Genomic DNA, 21,379 nt, shown 5'->3' with positions numbered 1-21,379 from the left:
CCCTTCCCATGCTCGTGTTTGTATCAGAATGGACTAGACTCTCCAACACTTAATAATTGTTTTCTTTTTAAAGACAGCTTATTATAAATTTGGACTCCTACAGTTCTGGTGTGGTGCTTTGACATTTACAGTATTTCTTACTATTTTATCTTCACTCCAAACTTGCTAAATAGTTACTCTCTGCATACTCTTCTATTGCTCTGTCAGATGTCCCCAGAAGTCCCAGGATTTGTGATTAGACAGGTCACATAATTACAGTGGGAGGTGTGATCTTCAGGGGAGGCTGATACATAGATGCTCAAACTCTTCCAAGAAAGGACACCCCTATATTGGTTAAGTCGTGTAATTGTATCTTCATGCTATTTACACGGATGTCTTGATGACTCAGTATAAACAGGGTAACCACATGAAAACATCCCCCAGACACCTAGATTCGCCAGCCTCTCCCAGAACTGGGAAAGGCTGTGTGAAGGCTTAGTACATACTGGTTCTTAGGCTGCTGCTGCTCTGTATTTTAACTAAAAAGCTTCCAGAGCAGCCAGTTCAAGCCTGTAGAACAAGAACATCTGGGTTTATGTGCCGAGGCAGGGTCTATCCCTGAACCTGGGGGTTGGCTAGGCCTGCCTAGCTAGCCAGCCGGCTTGCTCTGGGGAACACAGACACACGCCACCTGGGAATGCCTCCAGCTTGGGTGAAGCCCAGATAGGACAGTCAGTGTGTGGGATGCAGCCCGGCACTTCAGGCAGCAGGGCCTTTCCATTCCAGTCCTGCCTCAGGACTGACTTACCTTCCTTATCTGTGGAAGTGATACAATCTAGAAGGCAGAGTTCAGGCTGCAGCCCAGCCAGGAATGAGCTCCCAAAGGGAACTCTGGTTCAGTCTAGAGGTCAGTCATCAAGGGTCGGTAATTCTCCAAGTGCAGCCACAGCAGAATTCAGCCCCACCCAGAATGAGTAATGCAGAGGTGTGGGTGAGGTACCTGGTCTTCATGTTCTCCAGCCCTGTATTATAACCTGCAACCAAAGCAGGTTAGCCCCACTCTAAGTCCAGTGTAGCCCAAATGAAAGGAAAAAAATTTTTTTAATCCCAGTACTCAGCAGGGCAGTGGTGGTGCATGCCTTTAATCCCAGCACTTGGGAGGCAAAGGCAGGCAGATCTCTGAGTTCGGGGCCAACCTGGCGTACAGAGTAGTGAGTTACAGGGCACCCAGGGCTATACAGAGAAACATTGTCTTGAAAAACCAAAAAAAAAAAAAAAAAAAAAAGGAGGCAGAGGCAGGCAGATCTGAGTTTGCGCTTGCCTGATCTACATACAGAGTTCCAAGTTCCAAGATAGCCAAGGCTACAAGGCTACAGAGAAACATTTTGAAACACTTGTCTCACAAAAACCAAAGAAAACGAATATGGGAACATATCTGAGACAGAGCATGTCAGACAGGAAGTAAACAAAACCACAGGGTTACTCACATTGATTGTATCCAAATTTTTATTCTCTCAACAAAAAACTTAAGACAATGATTTTAAATAATAAAACATGATATATTCTAGACACTTAATAATTGTTTTCTTTTTAAAAAGACAGTTTATTATAAATTTGGACTCCTACAGTTCTGGTGTGGTGCTTTGACATTTACAGTATTTCTTACTATTTTATCTTCACTCCAAACTTGCTAAATAAAAGAGTTACTCTCTGCGTACTCGAAGCTTCGCTTTAATACTTCATGACCACATAAGACACACACATACAGAACATTTGTTTTTTTTTAAAAAAAATATTTACAGAAATCTGTCCAGCCATTTGGATTTTGTTTCTTTGCCCATACTGAGATCAACAAAAAAGCTTAAGAGTCAGCAAGATTTCACTTCAGCAGCGCAAAGAAGGGCGGCGTCCGCCAAACTCCACAAACAAACTGACAAACAGCAAACGTGCTCAGCGAAACTCGACTCAGGAAGGAGTACTGTGCAAAAGCGAACATGGAGTGGGTCATGACCAGACTGGCTATCACTGCGCGGCTTTCCTCGGGGGATCATAGTACCCATTTCACAGAAAGAAAGAACAACAGCGACGAGGAATATGCATCCAAGCCTTCGCTCATGAAGAAAATGCCCTTCAAACAAATTCATCATAAGGCAAGGGGGAGGGGAGGGGGAGGAGAAAGGAATCGCTGTTTGGCCCAGAAAAATGTAAGTATATTGTGTATTTATAGTATATACACATTTACAGATATATTGCAATTTAGACTGTCTGTAGAGTCATTAGGCAAATGGACTGGCTCAGTAAGATGAAAATGTTCTCTATAAACAGGAAGTTATTGCTAACAGGCTACACACTGTGTGCTGGGATGGAAGCCATAGGAGCTGAGGCTGCCACAGTGCTGGGACGCACAGCGAGCATCGACGGACAGCATGCCATCGGGTTCGGGAGGATGAGCAAAACCCGACTTAAAAAGCCGGGGAAAAGGCCGATGCACTGTCCCTTACACTTCTGCTCATCTTAAACAAAAGTCCGGTTCACCACAAGTTGAGCACGGGCTGATGGGCAAGCTTAGCCGCGGACGGGGAGAGGAAGGCGCAGCATGCATTCACAGCTAGGCTGGCCTAGTCTATCGTCATACAAACTAAATACAAAATCCAATTTAAATAAGACTAGACTGTTATAGTAAAAAAAAAAAAAGAAAGAAAAAAAAAGAAAGAAAAAAGAAACAAAACAAAACAAAAAACCAATACACACACACGGTAGACTCAGTTTGATACTGATTGATTAAGAGTCAACCTCATCATGGCCTCTAATTCTCTACTGCAATGGATTTGCCGATAGCTAGAATATTTTTTACTCACTTAAAAAAAAAGATATTAAATACTTGTATCATGAAATTACATTCTTATTAACAATACAGACATACTGGGTAAGAAAATAGCTCCTGTGTGAAGTGTGTCTGAAATGCATTTTCCTTACAACTATAAAACATCCACTTACACTTGTACAAGATCGCCCCCCTGGAAAAAAGCTCAGGAAGGATGGGGCAGGCTGGGCGAGGGAGAAGCAGGGAAGGGAAGATTCAGCTCTCCTAATTACAGCACAGTGATTAATATGGTTCAAGACAGAACCAACAACAGTTGGTCCAAAAGATGCCTTCAATTCATGGTTACCATTAAAAACCAATCTCAACCACTTTTGGTTCATTGTAATGAGACCAAAAAAAAAAAAAAAAAAATCCTCACAGATTTATATAAATACTAGACTCCAGCTCTTTTATTATTATTATTTTTTAAAGTTTTCCACTTGTTTTTGCAAGGCCTAGCTACCGTATTACAACTTCTCACTTCTATTTGCTCTGCAACAACTACAAGAGGTAGGCATAAAGCATGAGAAAGTTTCTCAGTCGGCGCCTCCCTGGGCGACATTCACCTCTCCTGGGGGAGGCCATGACCTGCCCCCTTCTCCTCTCAGGGAGCTGCTGTTCTGCCCGCACAGATCTCAGAGCCAGTAACTCAGGTAAGAAACTTTCCGTACTGAAGGATACTGTCATAGTGTCTGCTGCAGAGCAGTCCTGTATATGTGTGTGTGTATATATATTTAGATATATATATTTATTTGTTTAAAAAAATAAACAACAACAACAATAACAACAAACCCCACTTCCTAGAACCAATTGTCTTGATTCTCTACTTCCACAAGATATACTATTTGGCCAAGACTACAGACGTGTTTTGTGTGTGTGTGTGTGTTTGTTTTTTTTTTTTTGTTTTTTGTTTTTTGTTTTTTTTGCTTTTCACAGATCCAAGTGCCATGCAAATAAATTAAAGAGCAGATACCAAAACATACATGTGATAAACCACTGAAGGTAGGTCCTTGAAAGTGTCTCTATAAACATAATTTATAACACTTCCATTCTGTGCTGTGTACAGTCAGTCACAAAGGTCTTGTTACACATCCAGGATCTCCTCTGCCGTTCCTCCACAGCGCAACCTGTAGCGACCAGTTCTCCAGCTTATAGTAGGGTCCCACAATGCCGACAAGAAAATGTATATTGTCATGGATTCGCGGATGAACCAAGCCACAGCATAATCAAGTTTTGAAAAACACAGTGTGCCACCCTGAGAATTAAAAATAAAAAAAAAAAACAATTGACTTCCTGTCAGATTAAATAAATGCACAAGGAATGAAATTCTCAGGCTGGTGAAATGGCTCCACAAGGAAGCCTGAAGACCCAAGTTCAAGCCCAGAACCCACCTGGTGGGAGGGAGGACAAGTGTGCACATTTGAGCACAATGGTCACACACACACACACACACACACACATACACACACACAGGGAGTTGGGGGGGGTAGTCTACCCCTAGTAACCCACTCTTGGCACCACTGAAATCGAAGGTGTCTCCCAAGGTGTCTCCTTGGGTGACTCAATCCTGTTTGTCTAAAAAAAAGTGATTATCATAGTCAGAGCAGTGTGAAAAACAACTGCAGTCTCAACTTGAATATTTATTTCCTTCACATTCATTTTTCTCAACTAACTCTAAGTCCCAAATTTTCCTTAGTTTTCTGTCTACATTCTTCTCTTGGATGTGAAGTTGAAGACTACTCCGTCTCTCTTCAGCCTTTTCCAAACTGAAACAGCTACACCCCCTCACTAGATCACGGAGAACCCTTCTTGTGCACCCACATACCTGGACACCCCTGAGTTGAATGTAGTCAAATATAAACCATGCCAGGCAGTGACACATGAAGAAAACCATGATATCCCATCTGAACACATGGTGGGCTGCCCATCCAATAATTAAACTGGCAACAAAGCATTCTGAAATTGGCTCACAAATTATTGTAGCAGGAAGCATGTTAATTCTCAATTTGGTCCACCTGAAGAAACAAGCAAACAAAAAGGATTTTAAGTCACCAGCCTGCTTATAAAACTAACCAACCAACCCTCGCCACAGAACGCCTGTGCCAGCACTACCCGGACCCTGCTGACCACTCTCACACACACGTGATCGAGCTCGACATAGAAAGATGCTTTGAAATAGTTTTATTTATTTATATATTCTTAAGACAGGGTCTCTCATGTAGCTCAGGTTGGCCTCAAACTTCTTAGGTAGTGAAAGATAACTTTCAGTTCCTAACCCTCTGTTTTTTCCTCCCTAGTGTTGGGACTACAGGTTGGTGCCACCACACCCAGTGCATGCTGTGCACAGGTGGGTGGATGGTGACATCATCTAGGGCTGCCTGCATTTCAGGAAAGCAGTCTTTCAACCCAGATACATCCCCAGCCATCTTTTCTCAGTTTTTCTTTTATGAGTCTCTTTTTTATTTTTATTTAGTAATAAAAATGTCTATATATTCATTTACATGGTCTACACTCTGACCAGTTTAGTTTCTATTTCTAAAGAGTTTTAGTTTCAATATATATTTTAATTGCAGTATTGTTAAAGACAATTCATTTAGGCATTCAATTTCTCTTAATACAGGACAAACTTTTCTGGAAGCAAATTAACCTCCTCCCCACCTCCTTCTCCCAAGAGATTTGATGGCCCTTCTCCCAAGTACTGGGGTTAAATGCATGTGCCATGACACCTGGCATCATATGCATTTTAAAAAATAATTATAAAGAGAAAGAGAACCATGAAGCACATGCACACATTGCACATGCACATTCCTTTTCAACAGGGTATAAAATGATAGTTTATTGATTTACCTGATCATTCTGGATTGAAACTGAGAAATTGAGTATGAACCAGAGTTTTGCATGGCAACTTGAGTCGACATTGAAAATCTCCAACCTCTGAAAATGAAGGTAATTATAATATGATCTCTGTTTATGTTGACAGACACATTCAAGCCTGACTGGTTCTGCATTCATTAATCACTGTAAGAGTTAAGCTGCGGCTGGTATTCAGGGCGAGCTCCGTCCTCAAAGATGAGCAAAGCGATGTATGAATGCTTCTCAGGGATTTCGTCAGCCCTCAGTGGCACCACATTCCGGCCGCAAGGAACCACAGTCCCTGGTTCCCAGTGCTGCCATTCTCAGCATAGGCAGTGAGAGCGCTCTAGACTCGACAGTCTGCCTCTGACCAATCCTCATGTGTGTGCTCAACAAGAAAAGGAATCAAGTGGCATTGGGTCAAGACATTAGGTGACTGTGAAACACCATATGGAAGAACTTCAAATATACTCTTAGCAAAAAAGACTTTTTTAAATAAGGGCAGTGATCTTTAAACCCAAATAAATTTTCTGTGATAGAGAAATGCTAAATGACGAGGTGGCTTATTAGCAAAGTATGAAATAGTGTGCTAAGAAATTTCCAAGTTTTGGGCTGTCCAGATGGCTCAGCAGCTGTTACTCTTACAGAGGGCCCCGGCTCAGTTCCCAGCACCCACGTGGTAGCTCACAGCTATCAGCAACTCCAGTTCCAGGAGATGAAATGCCCTCTTCTGACCTCCAAAGGTACCAGAGACACATACATGTTGTATACACATGCAGGAAAAACACTCAAACCTATAAACTAAAAAAAAAAAAAAAAAAAAAAAAAAAAAAAAAAAAGTAGAAAGTTTACTTTCAAATGATACTTAAAGGATTATGTCAAGGGCTTTAATTTTTCTAAAGCACAGAACTTTCTACCTTCACTCTCTCAAAACCTTCCTGTCAACCACTTCAAACTACAGCACCTGAAGGAAACAGAGGAACTCATTTGCTTTATTAGTACCTACAGATATTGGATGTGAACACTCTGTCAAAATTACTAACCTTTGTATTCACTAGCAGAATAAAATAAGATAGCCCGAGTCCATGTTGGAACAGAAAGAATAAGCCAATAGAATTTGCTAGATACTGAAAATACTTTAGTCTTCTTACCGGTCGGCTATCGCTTTGGCCATGAAGTAATCTTCGGCAATGTACTGCGCGAAGGCTATCAGCCCTCCTGCCTGATCTAGCACATCTTTCCTCATCAAACAAGACATCCCCGTCACACACTTGAAGCCAGTTACATTGGCAGAGATGTAGGATCTTGGGTGTGAAGTTCCAAAATATACCTGCCCGAGAAAACACAGACATAATCAAAAACTATGAGGCCCGTGAACTTTTCCTAATGCTTTCTGTAAAATACGAGTGAGCGCGTGAGCGTCCCGACGAGCTCCCCGGAGCCCCCTGAAGGGAAGCACACCACTGAGTGACTGTAGTCCAGCCGTCAGTGGTCTGTTGACTATTGACTACTCAGTCATCACCAGTACCTAGAAATATTTGCCTTTAGAGTGAAAAGCATATTCACTGGCCAGAAAGTAAACGCTATCTTCTCTAAAATTAATAGATTAAAAGATAAATCCAAATAAAATGGAATTTATATATAAGAGTAATTACTAACTGGTATATAAAGTATTAATGAGATTGTGTCTCCTGATTTTACAACATTTAGTGGCATGTACTAGTGGCATGTATGAGTGTGTGTGTGTGTGTGTGTGTGTGTGTACAAGCATCTAGGCATATACACAGACCATGTATAGGTGATACCAGTGTTTAGGACAATTTTATTTCTTCTTAAAATTATTTTTAATTCTGTATATTCATGTGAGTCTGTTTGTTGGGGAAATATACATCTGAATGAGTTCCTGTAGGCTGGAAGGCCAGGGTCCTCTGGAGATGCAGTTATAGGTTACTGTGAGCTGCCCATCTGAGATGCTGAGAACCCAATTCCGGTCCTCTGTACAAAAACAGTGCTCACTCTAACGGCTGAGCTATGGCTCCAGGCTCTAATTTCTGACTGTTCCTTCTCTGTGACACTTTGGAACTGACTACCACTCTACCTGTCAGGCATAAAGCCCTATTTATTATTTACATCTGAGGCACGATGCCTTTCTAATTACCTTCAAGTACAGAGCAGCAGGCTTCCTTCATCACAGTTATTCACAAAGAGCAGAGCAACAGAATTGCCCAAGGCAGCCAAGACTATGATTCCTGCTACCTGCGCTCAATCAGACTTCACTGAAACAATGGCTCTTTCTCTGTGCCAAACCTAACTTCTAGGGTAGAAGCATCATCCATCGTAACCCACAAGCAGTTAACTGAGGCCACACACAGCACTAGGTGGGACTAGGGTTCCAGTGACAGCTTCTTCATCGCGCAGTAAAAGTCTCCATTCATTCTAAGCATAGTAGATTTCTGGGAAAAGCCTTTCATTGATACAACCATCCATGTGCATGTTCTAAGGTAAAAGGACATGATGGCATTTCATTTTAAAACAGCTACCTGAAGTTCGTTTTACCAACCAGATTACTCAAGATTTTAAGACCAACAATCTCTTCCAGTAAGAGAAATATTTCCCAAGGTAGTGTTAAGAAAGAGACCATGGACTGCAGAGAAGGCTTAGTTGGCAAAAGGACAGTCACAAAAACATGACCTGAGCTACAGACCCAGCATACACATAAAAGAAGCTGGGCACGATACGTGCCTCTCTCTAACCCCAGCCTTTGAGGGCCAGCCAGCCTAGTCAAACTGGGGAGCTCCGAAGTTCAGGGAGAGACTAAAAAACACTTCTCAAAATACAAGGTGGTCAGTGTCTGAGAAAGAAACCTGATATCAACCTGACCCCCCCCCTACACACACACATATGCACACTCATCCTCCCACATACATGATCACGCACATACACATAAGTCAGAGAGAGATTAAGTTGCCAAAGGTCAAATCAAAGTCCTACCACTAAAGGCGCCTTTGCCCTCGTGGACCTGTGACAATGAGGATAATCAAGCAAACATACAGATGTGCGCTGTGCTGAAGCGGAAGCAGAAGTGTGTAAACATCCAAACTGATACCAGATGAGCCTTGCTTTCTGTTTAACAGGGTAGGGCCAGATAAGACTTTTATGAAGCTTTAATATGGGAAAAGCTTATGAAATGATAAAACTAATACACAAACTGCTTCTGGAGTACAGTTGCAACCACGCTTTTTAAAGGGCACATAAGAAAAACATGAAGGCAAAACCAAAACCAGTCACATGTGCCAAAAATGAGGGAACAGGAATGAACTTCCATTGCCCTAAATCAGTGGGGGTGCAGGTTTCCCTTTGGGTGCTGGGGTAGCGTGCCTCTTCGGTGTCTCCACAGTTTATCATTCACTACATGATAAGAGCTTGACTATAACCTTGAGGAGAAAGAATTGAAGCTGTAGCCCAGTAGTGAAAAGCTCACTTAGTGTGGTTGAGTCTCTTGAGTTTGATCCTAGAGCTTAACAAAAAAAAAAAAAAAAAGATTGAAGGAGGGCAGATGGGGGGGGGGGGTGAGGGGAGGCGGGTTGCAAAGCAGGAAGACAGGAGAGGAGAGGAGAGAGAGTCACCAAAATTATGTATTTCATTTTGCCATAAAGGAGTCCAGAGCTTTGTATATTGATTTCAAAAAGGAAAAAAGAAAATGTTTCTTAAGATACTAACTTAAAAAGGAAATCAAGGGCTTTTTCTTTTAAATAGGACTTGCATGAACTTTTTTTTTTTTAAATACTTTACAATATGTCACCAAATACCTTTCAGTTGAAAAGAACATTATATAAGACAATAGTTTGGGGTGACATCTAGAATTCAGCGAAGATGCTATGGAGAAAGATGTGTGTCCAGCTGGGGCAGGGCCACCAGACATCCCCTATGCACAGCCATGGGGGAGGGGGAAAGCTCAGCAGTAAGTGGCCCCAGGGACTTGAGAACGGCCTCCTAAGGACCAGGATGGCCTCAGCAGGTTCCCACAGGGCAGCAGAGCTGAGGTCAGGTAACCGGGTCGAGGGAGGAGCCGCTGTGACAAGCATTCATAAGCCCTGTACTTACCTGTTCTAAGGTAGCAGCAAAGCCTTGTCTGTCCGCTACGTATGGCAGCCCGTGGACCAACCCCACTTTCTCTGTCATCTGATTGACCATGTCAGTTAATGTGTCTGGAATGACTAAAATTTAGAAGTGGGGGAAAAGGTGAGAACAGAAAAAGGGAAAAAAAGAAGGAGAGAAAATTTTAGCAAAATGTCTGTTAATGTAATTAAGTTTTGTGAATTGTAATTAAGTTACAATAAAATACTCATTTATATTCAATTTATATTCAATATATTCAATATTATATTCTTTTGAACATTTGGATTTAATACATAAAAATCACTTATTCTGAGAAGATAAAACTTCAAAAAGCTACACATTTTTAGCCCAGGAGAGAAACTTCTTGCTATAATCATTTAAATAATTTTTTTTAAAAATACATGAATGTTTGCTAATAAATTTACATATCTTAGGAAACATGAGCTCATTGATTTGACTCTTTTGGAGAATAGTGTATTACAGAAGCCCAAAGGATACAAAGTGTCTAACAAATAAGAGATGCTACACTGGAGAAGGGCTGTAGACCAGATGATGATGGTTATCATCATGTTTTTAATGGTTGAGATTTTCTCTTCAAAATGCAAAGGTTTTAATACATGTACCACCTAGGTTAGGTTACAAAAAGTTTAAAATCTTACCAAGTACATCTAACATATAACATATATGATCATGGAGTAAATTATCAGGCAAACCATGTACTGCTAAATAATATATATATAATAATATAATAATATATTTTCAAAATGTTTTCGGCATTCTATTGTCAAATGAGCAGTTTTATAAAATAGGACAAACCTCACCTCTTATTCCGCTATCACAAATCCATATGAGATCATATTTTGCAACTTCATATCCGGGCATCAAATTATTAATTTTAGGATTAATGCCAACCTTTTTGCCACCTAAAAATGAAAAGGCACAACAGTAAGACATTCATAGAGCTGGAAATGCTAAAGATACAGGATGGAGAGAGAAATAAATAAATCTTGCCTTATTTCATAATTTAAACATTACCCATTACTCATAGTAGAAATTATTGTAAAAATTACTCATCCACAAAAGGAGTTTTTAATTTCTTTGACAATCTAGTCTCTGTTTTCTAATTTTCAAATTCTTCCGTGAACATGATGAACTGATACCTAATGATAACTGTACAATGGCGTTATAACAGCCATGTGTTGAGTACCTGCAAACTGTGGAGATTCTTCATCACCAATCAGCAATCATGTTAGGTATGCATGCTAATTAATTCGATTTAGCCATTCCACAATATATACATATTTTAAAGCATCATGCTACGTAATATCAAAATATCATAAACACATTTTATTTAGTGGTAGGGAATAAATGCAGACCAAACCAACAAACAAAAACATTCACAGGACTCATTTTCAAGTTACCCTAGTCACAACAATAGGAGAAATTGACTATCAAAGTAGAACACAGGTCACACCCACTTTTATACAGAGAAAAGACCACCACTGAAAACACCTTAGAAACAAAAACAGTATGAGAACCACAAGGAGGGGCAGCTAAAACTCAGGGCCATTTGAAAACTTAATACAGTAGAAGCTTCTTCAGATGGATAGGTATATGAAAGAAATGTAAAGGAATCACCAAATAACTGCAGCCAAAGCCCCAAGCAGAGACCTCTCGCCACTAAGTGAAACTTAAACACTGGGAATGTTGGCCAAAGAGGCGCCCTGAAATCCCGCGAACAACCCAGGCTACTGCAAGCCTAGGGGCTGCTCTCCACAAACTGCTGGTGAGGCGCCAACGTTGAAGACACCACCTACGTAACTCACTAAACGCAACGAAGTCGAGGCCTGTGTAGAGCCTTCACGCCTACCGGTCAGTGTTCACAGTACTGGAAGTTACTCAGAGAAGAACTACCAGAGGAAAAGAGTGGCCTTCAAGGTGCGCTGGTGGGACAGCGGCACAACAGTTGTGAAAGTAACCAAGAAGTAGCTGACTGTAATTCAAGGATGCCCCGTAATACTGACTGGGTGGCCTAGAGCCTGAGCTTAGACAGACCATGAACCGAGGGGAGGATCAAAATAGAAACAGAAACAGAAATTAAAAGACAACAACAACTTCTACTCACACCTGACTACTCAGTAAGAGATTTTGTGTGTGTGCCACTGGTAACCAAGACTTTGTGTTTTTCCATAACTTTCCTTGAAGGAATAGAAATATCTTTTACCCCTCCAGAAAACACATTTAAAGTAAGCATGCTGTCTAAAACATCACCGAGTGCCTCACACCCTAATCTAGAGTTTAATGCAAGAAGATTTACTGGGGGCTGGAGAGATGGCTCAGCAGTAAAGAGCACCGACTGCTCTTCCGAAGGTCCTGAGTTCAAATCCCAGCAACCACATGGTGGCTCACAACCATCCATAATGAGATCTGACACCCACTTTTGGAGTGTCTGAAGACAGCTACAGTGTATTTATATATATATATATATATATATATTAATAAATAAATCTTTAAAAAATTTTTTTAAAAAAAGAAGATTTACTGGTTATTTAAAACTACCAAAGTAAAATGGCTAACATAACTTTGTCACTTACCTATAAATAATCTAGCATCAACATTTGGGTATTTTCCGAGCAGTTTCTTGCACACGTCAATGGCTGGATCATCATGGTCTTGGACACAAAGGAGTACTTCATACTAGTCAAAGAAGATATTTAGCATTAAGAAACCTCTTATAAGAACACACTGTTAGCATTTCTAGAGTGATCAGAAACTAGATGAAAGGGGAAAAAAAAAGTGACTGTGTACAGAGTTTAGGGAGGAATCCTAAGGGACCCAGCTGCTTATGCAAGAGACAGCTTCTCCAGGTCACGGACCTGTGTGCCAGCATCAGGAAGAGCCTGGAGTGCCTGAGGGTGACATCTGTCACTTCTCTGACAGGCCCTGTCCCAGGGACAACCTGCATATCAAGTTTGTTCACAACCTGCACCACCAAACATGCACTCAAAGCTTACAGACGTGCAGGAGTGTAAAAAGCTACACTGACAAGGAGCAAACCCAAGCACACTCGTCCTTTTCCAGAAACTCTGCCTAGAATCCAGCTTCGCCTCATGAAGGAGCTGCAAATGGTAAATAAAGCCCACACAGGACAAAATGTAACTACATTTCTTTCTTTTTTTTTTAATTTTATTTTATTGTTTAAATTTTTGTTTGTTTTTTAGAGACAGGGTTTCTCTGTATAGCCTTGGCTGTCCTGGAACTCACTCTGTAGACCAGGCTGGCCTCGAATTCAGCAATCCACCTGCCTCTGCCTCCCAAGTGCTGGGATTAAAGGCATGCGCCACCACTGTCCGACTGTTTAAAAATTTTTTAATAAAATAACATTTGACTGAACATTTACTACCATGAAAAGCATGCTTCACTGACCCCATAAGTATGAAAACATCCAGAATTTCATTTTGTTCAGTGCTGTGTGTGTTTCGTTAGAAAGGCATTTCCGAAAGCTTAAATGGCCCTGCCAAAACCGTGCCGTAACTCTTGAAGTGCTTAAATCACAGGGACTGACTCAAGCCATGGGAAAGCCCATTCTGCCTACTTACTCCTATCGACAGGTATATAAAAGCAAAAAAGCAGAAACAAAATACTCATAATGCTTTCAGCATGCATCTTACCTCGCCAAAACACTGGCAGAAAAGAAATCTGTGGTTGAACACAAGAGAACCAGGACTAAAGTCATAAAAGGTTTCATCAATAAGGTGGGGGGAAAAAATCTAAGCAGATGGTGAAAATGGGGAGGGGGAGGGGCGGGGAGAGTGTTCTCATGATCTCTACCACTCACTACTCCATCCAGTATCCACTTCAGCGGTGACTGAAAGTGCCACTCAAGGTTCAGCCAATCATATAGTCATCTGGCCTCAAAAGTCTGAGAGAGCAAAGGGTGCCTGCTGATCCTACCACACCCCTGAAACTTCCCAGAGGGCTGAGCCTACCTAGCCACAGCCCCAGAAGACCGTGTCTCTAATAATGCTGATTAGAAAGGCTAAGTGACTTTTTAAAGGGCAAAATAACAGCTAGCTTTCTTCCTATCTACTAAGCCCCACAGCCAGGTGCACCCTGGAGAATTCCTTAATGCTTTTATAATACGCACTGCTCAACAGGCGTGAACAGCAAGGCAGAGCAGGAAAGTGCTTCTAAGCACTATGGCTCTCAGTAAGACACTGAGGGCAAGGCAAAGGCTCATCGTGGCTTCCTCCCCAAGCAAGACAGAACTTTATAAAATGTAATCGTAAAATACACTCAATGGGAAGAAAAAAAAATAAACTGAGTCACATCAAAATCTTGAAGAAAAAAAAAAGATCTATTTTTTTTTACCGTTTGCCTGTCTGTCTGTCTGTCTGTCTGTCTCTCTGTCTCTGTCTCTCTGTCTCTCTCTCTCTCTCTCTGTGTGTGTGTGTGTGTGTGTGTGTGTGTGTAATGTGTCTGCGCATGCGCAGCGGTGTCCATGGCAGCCAACAAAGTCTGATTTTCCAGAGTTGGGGTTTGCGCAGTTGTGAGCTGCTTGATGCCAGTACCAGGAATTAAGCTCAGGTCATCCACAAGAATAGTCTGCTCTCATAACTACTGAGTTGCCTTTCTAGCTCCATATCAAAAAAGATTTTGAAGGGAGAGAGAGAGAGCTCATTTTTATTTCATCCCAAGACTTGAATGTTTCCAATTGTGATTATACCCTTCAAACTTAATCCCAAAATTAAAAACAAAAATTACTTAATAAGGCATCCTGAAAAGAAAACTCAATTCATATTATCCAGGAGCAGACATTTAAGACAGGCTTAAAAGAGAAAAAAGAATTCTAGCAGACTGAAGAAAGAACCACTCTTAAGTGTTTTCTGAACCATCTTCACGGTGTGTGATGAAACCATTTATCTGCTAAGAATCTCTACACCGAAACAGTTAAATCCCTCCAGTTACCGCTGGCTCTAAACACTAGATGTGGTTAAAAGCTTTCCTAGCTAATACGCAGAAGAACTTTTTGGGTGTTTTTTTATATTCTAAAAGACTAGACATGTATTAAAAACACAGTACATATTCAAAATATACCTTTATGATATTTTTAGAAAGACTGATTTTCTAAATCTTCAGGAGATGGAAGAGCTAGAGAGGTAACTGAGGAAACGGTTAGATGCACTGATCTAGTAGACTACAGGCCCGGGAGGGAGGGGGCGGCCCGGCGGCCCAGCGGCCCGGGAGGAGGCGGCCCAGCGGCCCAGGAGGAGGCGGCCCAGCGGCTGCGATCGATCACTTTCACCTCCTCTCTTCAAACTGTGAAATGTGCAAAGGTGAAAAGCAGGATGGGGAACTACAAAAAACCCTTCCAAACCAAGAACACCTGGTCCTATGATATTTAAGAACTTAACACTTGAGACTGCAGTACATGGGATGCTACCCTTTGTATTTATGAGTAAAATTAGATGCATAAACAATCAATGAGTCTTCTCATTGATTCAGACCTGTAGACATTGGGGACACAAACAAAATGTCATTCAGAACAGAATTCCGAGGGTGGTTCCCGAAGTCAGCCAGGGCCTGCCTTGTACACGCTGAGCACACACTCTTATTACCAGCCCGTGCCCTGAGTCATGAGACGTGCCCTGATATATGAAATCATAATACCGAATATCAAGCAAAAGTACCTACCTGCCACCACCACTCCCCGCCCCAATATCCTTCACGGAACCAACAGCCTCAAATCCCCTGTGGACCAGGGACCGTGGTTTTAGACCTGTCTCTCTCCACACCTATGTGGCCTGGGGATGGATGGACTCCAGAGCTTCATGCATGCCAGGAATGTGCCCCACTGGGGACAGTCCACCCTTCAAGTACAAATATTTTAAGTCACTATTTATAAAGAACTACTTTACACACCAGGTTTTATATATAATTGTGTTTGAGTTACAATAGAACGTGCATCCTGTAACAAAATCGGACTTAAGACTTCTAGTCCCTACAACAGTTGCTGGCCTAGGGCAGGTGACAAGTTCATTTGTTAATTCATTTGTGTAACTTCTGAGACAAAGAGCACGCAAAAAGGAGGATTTTAGAGGAAATACCTCTGAACCCAGAACTTTAAAGGGCAGCTTTGAGTATTTGTTTTCTCTGCTCAAGAGCTAGATGGTACATTTACCATTGTGTTAATGTTTTTAAAGTAAAATACTGTCTGGACAAAAGTTCCCCTTAGATGCAGGAACTGGACAGATTTCTCTGGCTAATTCAGAAACTAAACTCTACTATGAAAGACTAGAAACTGTCTCTGCATATGCTGTTACTCATTTCATACTAAAGATCAACACAGTTTCTCTTCCACCAATTTAAATATACAAGGATGTGATAGAACATAAAAAGACCCACAGAACTAGGTCTCTGAGCTTGGAGGTGGGATGGTGCAGAGGAACCCAAACGTGACATTACGCTGCTCATCAGAGGCACACGGCCTGAGGCTAAGGGGCAGGCTGGGGTGATTTCATAATCAACACAAGTATTCTTTCATTCCCCAAAATTGGCCTTTCTTTTCATTCACTTACAGACTATGGGCTGGAAAAACTTCCAACTCTGATGTATGTGAACCTCAGGGCGTCTGTCTCATCTACAGTGTTAAAATTCCCAAAATAAATAAGCAAAGCCACGATGTAGCCCGTCTCTCATGGTTACAGACAGCACTATACTTACTTTGGGATAATCCAGTTCAAAGAATGTCTCCAAGTTGTTGATTAGGTTAGGATCCACCCCCTTTAGTGGTTTCAGAAGAGACACACCAGGGAGCTTGCTATACGGCTGTTTGTCTGTTGCCTTCTTGTTGAGGTGTAACCGGCTAAAACACAGAAAACAACACATGAGTTATTTCTAGAGGATGTGCTAAACTAAAAGGGAATTTACACTGGTAAATCACTAAACAGCTGGGTTAAATATCTCAATAAAGACTTAACACAAGAGTCAGGAGGAGAGGCAGGCAGAGCAAAGCCAGGCGCACCCCAAGGCATCAGGCTGGGCGCCTCAAGGAAGGCACTTTTGTTTCTTGGATTTGTGTTTTTGTTTTAAGACAGGGCCTCATATAGCCAAGGATAATCTTGAACCATGAACTTCCTCCTACCACCTTCTAAGTATTAGGATTATAGGCATGCACATGCATGCCCGGTCTGTGGGACCAAACCCAGCGCTTCATACATGCTGGGCAAACCCTCTGCCAGCTGTGAGACAAACAACATCCCAGCACTAAGACGAGACTTTCCAAAGCAGACATCTTTCTGACAAGGAGGCCTGAAAACGAAGAGAAGACAAACCAAGCGAGCTCCCAGTTTAGGAAACCCGGAAGGAAGGACAGAAGGAGGGAAGCAGGATGGCCGTTCCAGCGCTGGCCAGCACTCCGGACGATCCCTGGGTGTTTATCCTCCACTGCTGAGCTCTCAGTGCATAGGAACCACAGAGTCACAGAGCAGGGGCACGCAGGACACATACTGAAGCAATGAAGGGCAGGTCTCAGGGGCAGGGGGACAGCTCAGTGGGTAAGATGTTTGCCACACAAGCATGAGAACTTGAGTTCAGATCCCCTCCTGTCAAAAGCTGGGTGTGGTGTGTGCAATCCCAATGCTGGGATGTGGATACAATCGGATACAGTAGCACCAGCTAGCCGAGCAGTCTAGTCTAGTACCAATCTAGTCAAGCAGTGCGCTCCAGGCTGGGGGAGGAGAGCCTGTCTCAGAAAACTGAAACTGATGGGATAAGATACCCAAAGTCAACCTCTGGCCTCTATAGATGCAGATGCAGGGACATTCTCTCTCTCTCTCTCTCTCTCTCTCTCTCTCTCTCTCTCTCTCTCTCTCACACACACACACACACACACACACAACTCCCCCCCTAAAACAAACGACAGTACTTGCTTACCCTGCTTCTCAAACTGCCAAGAAGTAACCTAACAGCTATAAAGTAGGTAACACCTTTATCTGCACTCTATGTGCCAGAAGAACATGGAATGTAATGAGCGCACTTTGAGAACAGGATAGATGGATGGTATGTCTGTCTAACGGCAGTAAGCTCAGGCTGGCAGGGGCGAAAAGAGGGTTGAAGGGTAAAAAATAAAACCTCAGATTTAAAATAAAATGTGTCCTAATGACACCAGAAGATATACCAGCACCACTGAGCAGCTGGCTCGGGTTCATGGCCCTGGTCATTGCCAGGTACTGCAGCTCCTAACGAGGAACACCCAACCAGCCGGAGAAGAGAGACCATGCTGGGGTTCTTCCCGCCCTACAGGCAGTCAGCAGTAATCAGGAGCACTCCTGGATCTGTCTGCAAGGAGTCCTGGGATCCAGGTGTCTCATTCTACGCTTTAATATCTCTGGAATCAGTGGAATCTTAGAAGTCCTGCCCAGAGTGTGAAAACCCACTGAGATCTTCCTCTACAACAGCAAACGCCCATTAGTGTCAGTACATCTGCAGTTCAAAGAACTGGACCTCAATCAAGGCAAAGGTGTCAAGCACACATTTAGAAGAGCACCAGTAAGGGAACCACACCAGTAAGGGAACCACATGCAGACCAGACCAGTCACCTCAGGCTGGCTCCCTGAGGAAGGCAGAGGGCACCTCAGCAAAAACCTGACTCACTCATGGCCACAAAAAAAAGAAAGAAAGAAACTGTTACTGACAATAGAAAAAAACAGAAACCAACAAGTTTGAAGAGTTAACGTCTGATCTACAGCAGCAAAAGCTAGGTGACTGACCACCACCCAAGCATGGACTGGCTGGCCAGTGCTTAACTGCTTTGCAATGAGAGGAAATAGAAGAAAGTCTTTCACAAAACTTAAAACGTAGCCGGGCAGTGGTGGCGCACGCCTGTAATCCCAGCACTCTGGGAGGCAGAGGCAAGCAGATTTCTGAGTTTGAGGCCAGCCTGGTCTACAGAGTGAGTTCCAGGACAGCCAGGGCTATATAGAGAAACCCTGTCTCAAAAAAAAAAAACAAAAACCAAACAAACAGAAAACCCACTTAAAACGTAGCGATTTGACATTACCACAACACCCACGTATGTGACCAGCAATTTATGCTTCATTGCAGTATGTCAAAGTGTCACACCATGGCAGGTTCGAACAATCGAAATTTTGACTTCTTTGTCACTGACAGTTTGGACAGTATAGATCTACAGGGCACATCCACAGTATTAAACACAACCCAAAGCAGAGTGACCAGAGACACACAGAAACATCGTTTCCCCGTTGCCAACAAAATAACAGACTAGATGGATGTCTGCAGACACTCAGCTTGTAAAGGGCATTTGGACTGCGGGCGTAAAGTAAAAGTTCACGCTGCAGTTTAGCTGCCTGAACCCATAACATGGTTGAAATCACAAGAAATAATGAGTGCCACATATAGAGTGCCTGTCACTCCACAGTGATGAGGACTACTAGGACTGCAGGCTGTGGCCCAAGCTTGCCGTGGCGCTCCCACTACTATATCTTGTCAATCTGGGGGAAAAAAAAGCCTGCTGTAAGAAAGAAATATGTTTTGACACCATTGTGTCTGGAATTCTTGAAAGACAAAGCAGAAAACTCTAGGCCTTGAGAGGAAGTTAGAGACGGTGTTATCTTCGATTCAGTGACATGGAATATGAAGACAAAGTTTTCCTAGAAAACCTCTTTGTGGTCTTGGGCCTAGAGAAGGAACACGACACTGTCGGGACAAGCAGGATTACATAAAAAGAGCCAAGTGTAAAGCCCGCGCCTGTGCCTGCTGGATGAGAGACAACCCTCTCAGAGAGGCCGCCTCAGACCATCAGAAAACACAGATACTCACACTACGGTTCCTAACAGTAGCAAAACTACAGAGCTTCAGTAACAACAAAATCTTCTTATTGGCTCGGGGGCAGGGGGTGTCACCAAAATGTGAGGGACTGTATTAAAGGGTTGCAGCATTAGGAAGGTGGAGAACCAGGCTGGAGGGATGGCTCATAGGTTAAGAGCACTAATTTCAGCCGGGCGGTGGTGGTGCACGCCTGTAATCCCAGCACTTGGGAGGCAGAGGCAGGCGGATTTCTGAGTTCGAGGCCAGCCTGGTCTACAGAGTGAGTTCCAGGACAGCCAGGGTTATACAGAGAAACCCTGTCTCAAAAAACCACAAAAAGAAAAAAAGAAAAAAAAAAAAAAGAGCACTAGTTGCTCTTCCAGAGGTCCTGAGTTCAATTCCCAGCAACCACATGATGGTTCATAACCATCTATAATGAGATCTGGTGCCTCTTTAGCTTTCAATCATAGAGATCGATGTATACATAAGTTAAAAAAAAAAAGGGAAGGCGGAGAGTCGCTGAACTATACGCCATTAAGACGGGACAGAAGACTGCACACAGCGGTGGAAGGCAGAACTAGACACTGGATTTGAGGAAACTACCCCAAAATGCATCAGAAAGAATAAAGTGCCCCCAAACCCACCCAGAAATCATGAAGAGAATATGACAGAGAAGATAACAGGATGAGAAGGTCTAACTAAGGCTCACAACTTAATGGCGCATTTCCAGTCACTTCATCAAAAGGACATGTTTCTATCTGGACGCTGTGTGCTCTGGTGACAGTCACCACTCTCACTACTCTCTCGCCTCTTTCTGTCCCCACCCGCCACACACCTTACTTACTTACTGGTGGGTCTCAGAAGTCAGACTGCCCAGGAACGAGCTCAGGCTAGACTATATAGGGATGTCTGGTGGTTAGATACAAGCCAGCATTCCTCAGGAACTGTGAAATGGGCTCCCCATCCCATTTCCTTAACCTCTGGAGAGGTTATTTCATTAACTAAGGGGTCACTTCCTTGGCCTCTGGAGAGGGGCATGGACCAGTGGCTGCATTTCAAAGCCCACGCTGGCCTCCAGGTCCCCTCAGTCTCTGCTCCCACTTACTTGCTACACATCTTAAAGGCTGGCCCTTCCCAGCCCAGGCCTCCCTCCCCCAGAACCCCATCTGGTCTCTATATGATCGCGCAGACCCCACCGCTTCCTACCACTTACTGCTCCCAGCTCCACTACTCTCTGTGATCCACGCTCTCTTGGTTTTGGCCACGTCCAGTCTGCTTTCTTTCTGTCTGCTCCAGATATTTTCTTATTCACAATAAAAACCCTCCCCCTAATAATGGAGGGGTCATCTGGTCAGTGATCTACACACCACCCCCCAACACACACACCCATACATTTATCATCATCTTGATTCTGCATATGCAAGAAAAATGGTATTTGTCTGAGTCTGGCTAATTTCTCTTAATATGATGATCTCCAGTTCCACCCACTTTTCTGCAAATGTTGCAATTCTGTTGTTCTCTAAGGCTGAGTAAAATGTATACCATATTTTCTTTATCCATTTACCTGCTGATAAATAACGTTAGGTTTTGTAACTTGACTCTTGTAAATATAACCTCAATAAATATGAGTTTGTAGGTATATCCACTACATGTTGACCTGCGTGCCTGGCTGGTTATCTACCCAAAAGTGAAATGAATCATCTGGTTTTAGTTTGAAGAATCCCCATACTGATAAAA

General features: G+C 42.7%; 1 protein-coding gene across 1 annotated transcript in view; it reads right to left on the bottom strand.

The window, feature by feature from the left end:
* Positions 1-1,467: 1,467 nt before the first annotated feature.
* Positions 1,468-21,379, bottom strand: part of Ugcg (UDP-glucose ceramide glucosyltransferase) — a 34,005-nt gene continuing 14,093 nt past the window's right edge. Inside the window, exons 2-9 of the mRNA XM_052176557.1 lie at positions 16,538-16,679; positions 12,409-12,511; positions 10,636-10,737; positions 9,800-9,912; positions 6,847-7,025; positions 5,690-5,776; positions 4,668-4,857; positions 1,468-4,097 (exon numbers count right to left, since the gene is read on the bottom strand). Of these exons, the coding sequence (XP_052032517.1) occupies positions 3,927-4,097; positions 4,668-4,857; positions 5,690-5,776; positions 6,847-7,025; positions 9,800-9,912; positions 10,636-10,737; positions 12,409-12,511; positions 16,538-16,679 (1,087 nt within the window). The 3' untranslated portion in view covers positions 1,468-3,926. The remainder of the gene's footprint in view (positions 4,098-4,667; positions 4,858-5,689; positions 5,777-6,846; positions 7,026-9,799; positions 9,913-10,635; positions 10,738-12,408; positions 12,512-16,537; positions 16,680-21,379) is intronic.

This window comes from Apodemus sylvaticus, chromosome 3, assembly GCF_947179515.1.
Source record: "Apodemus sylvaticus chromosome 3, mApoSyl1.1, whole genome shotgun sequence".
Taxonomy (NCBI): Eukaryota; Metazoa; Chordata; class Mammalia; order Rodentia; family Muridae; genus Apodemus; species Apodemus sylvaticus.
Note: the sequence above shows the minus strand (reverse complement) of the source record. Positions and strands in the feature narration are given on the sequence as shown.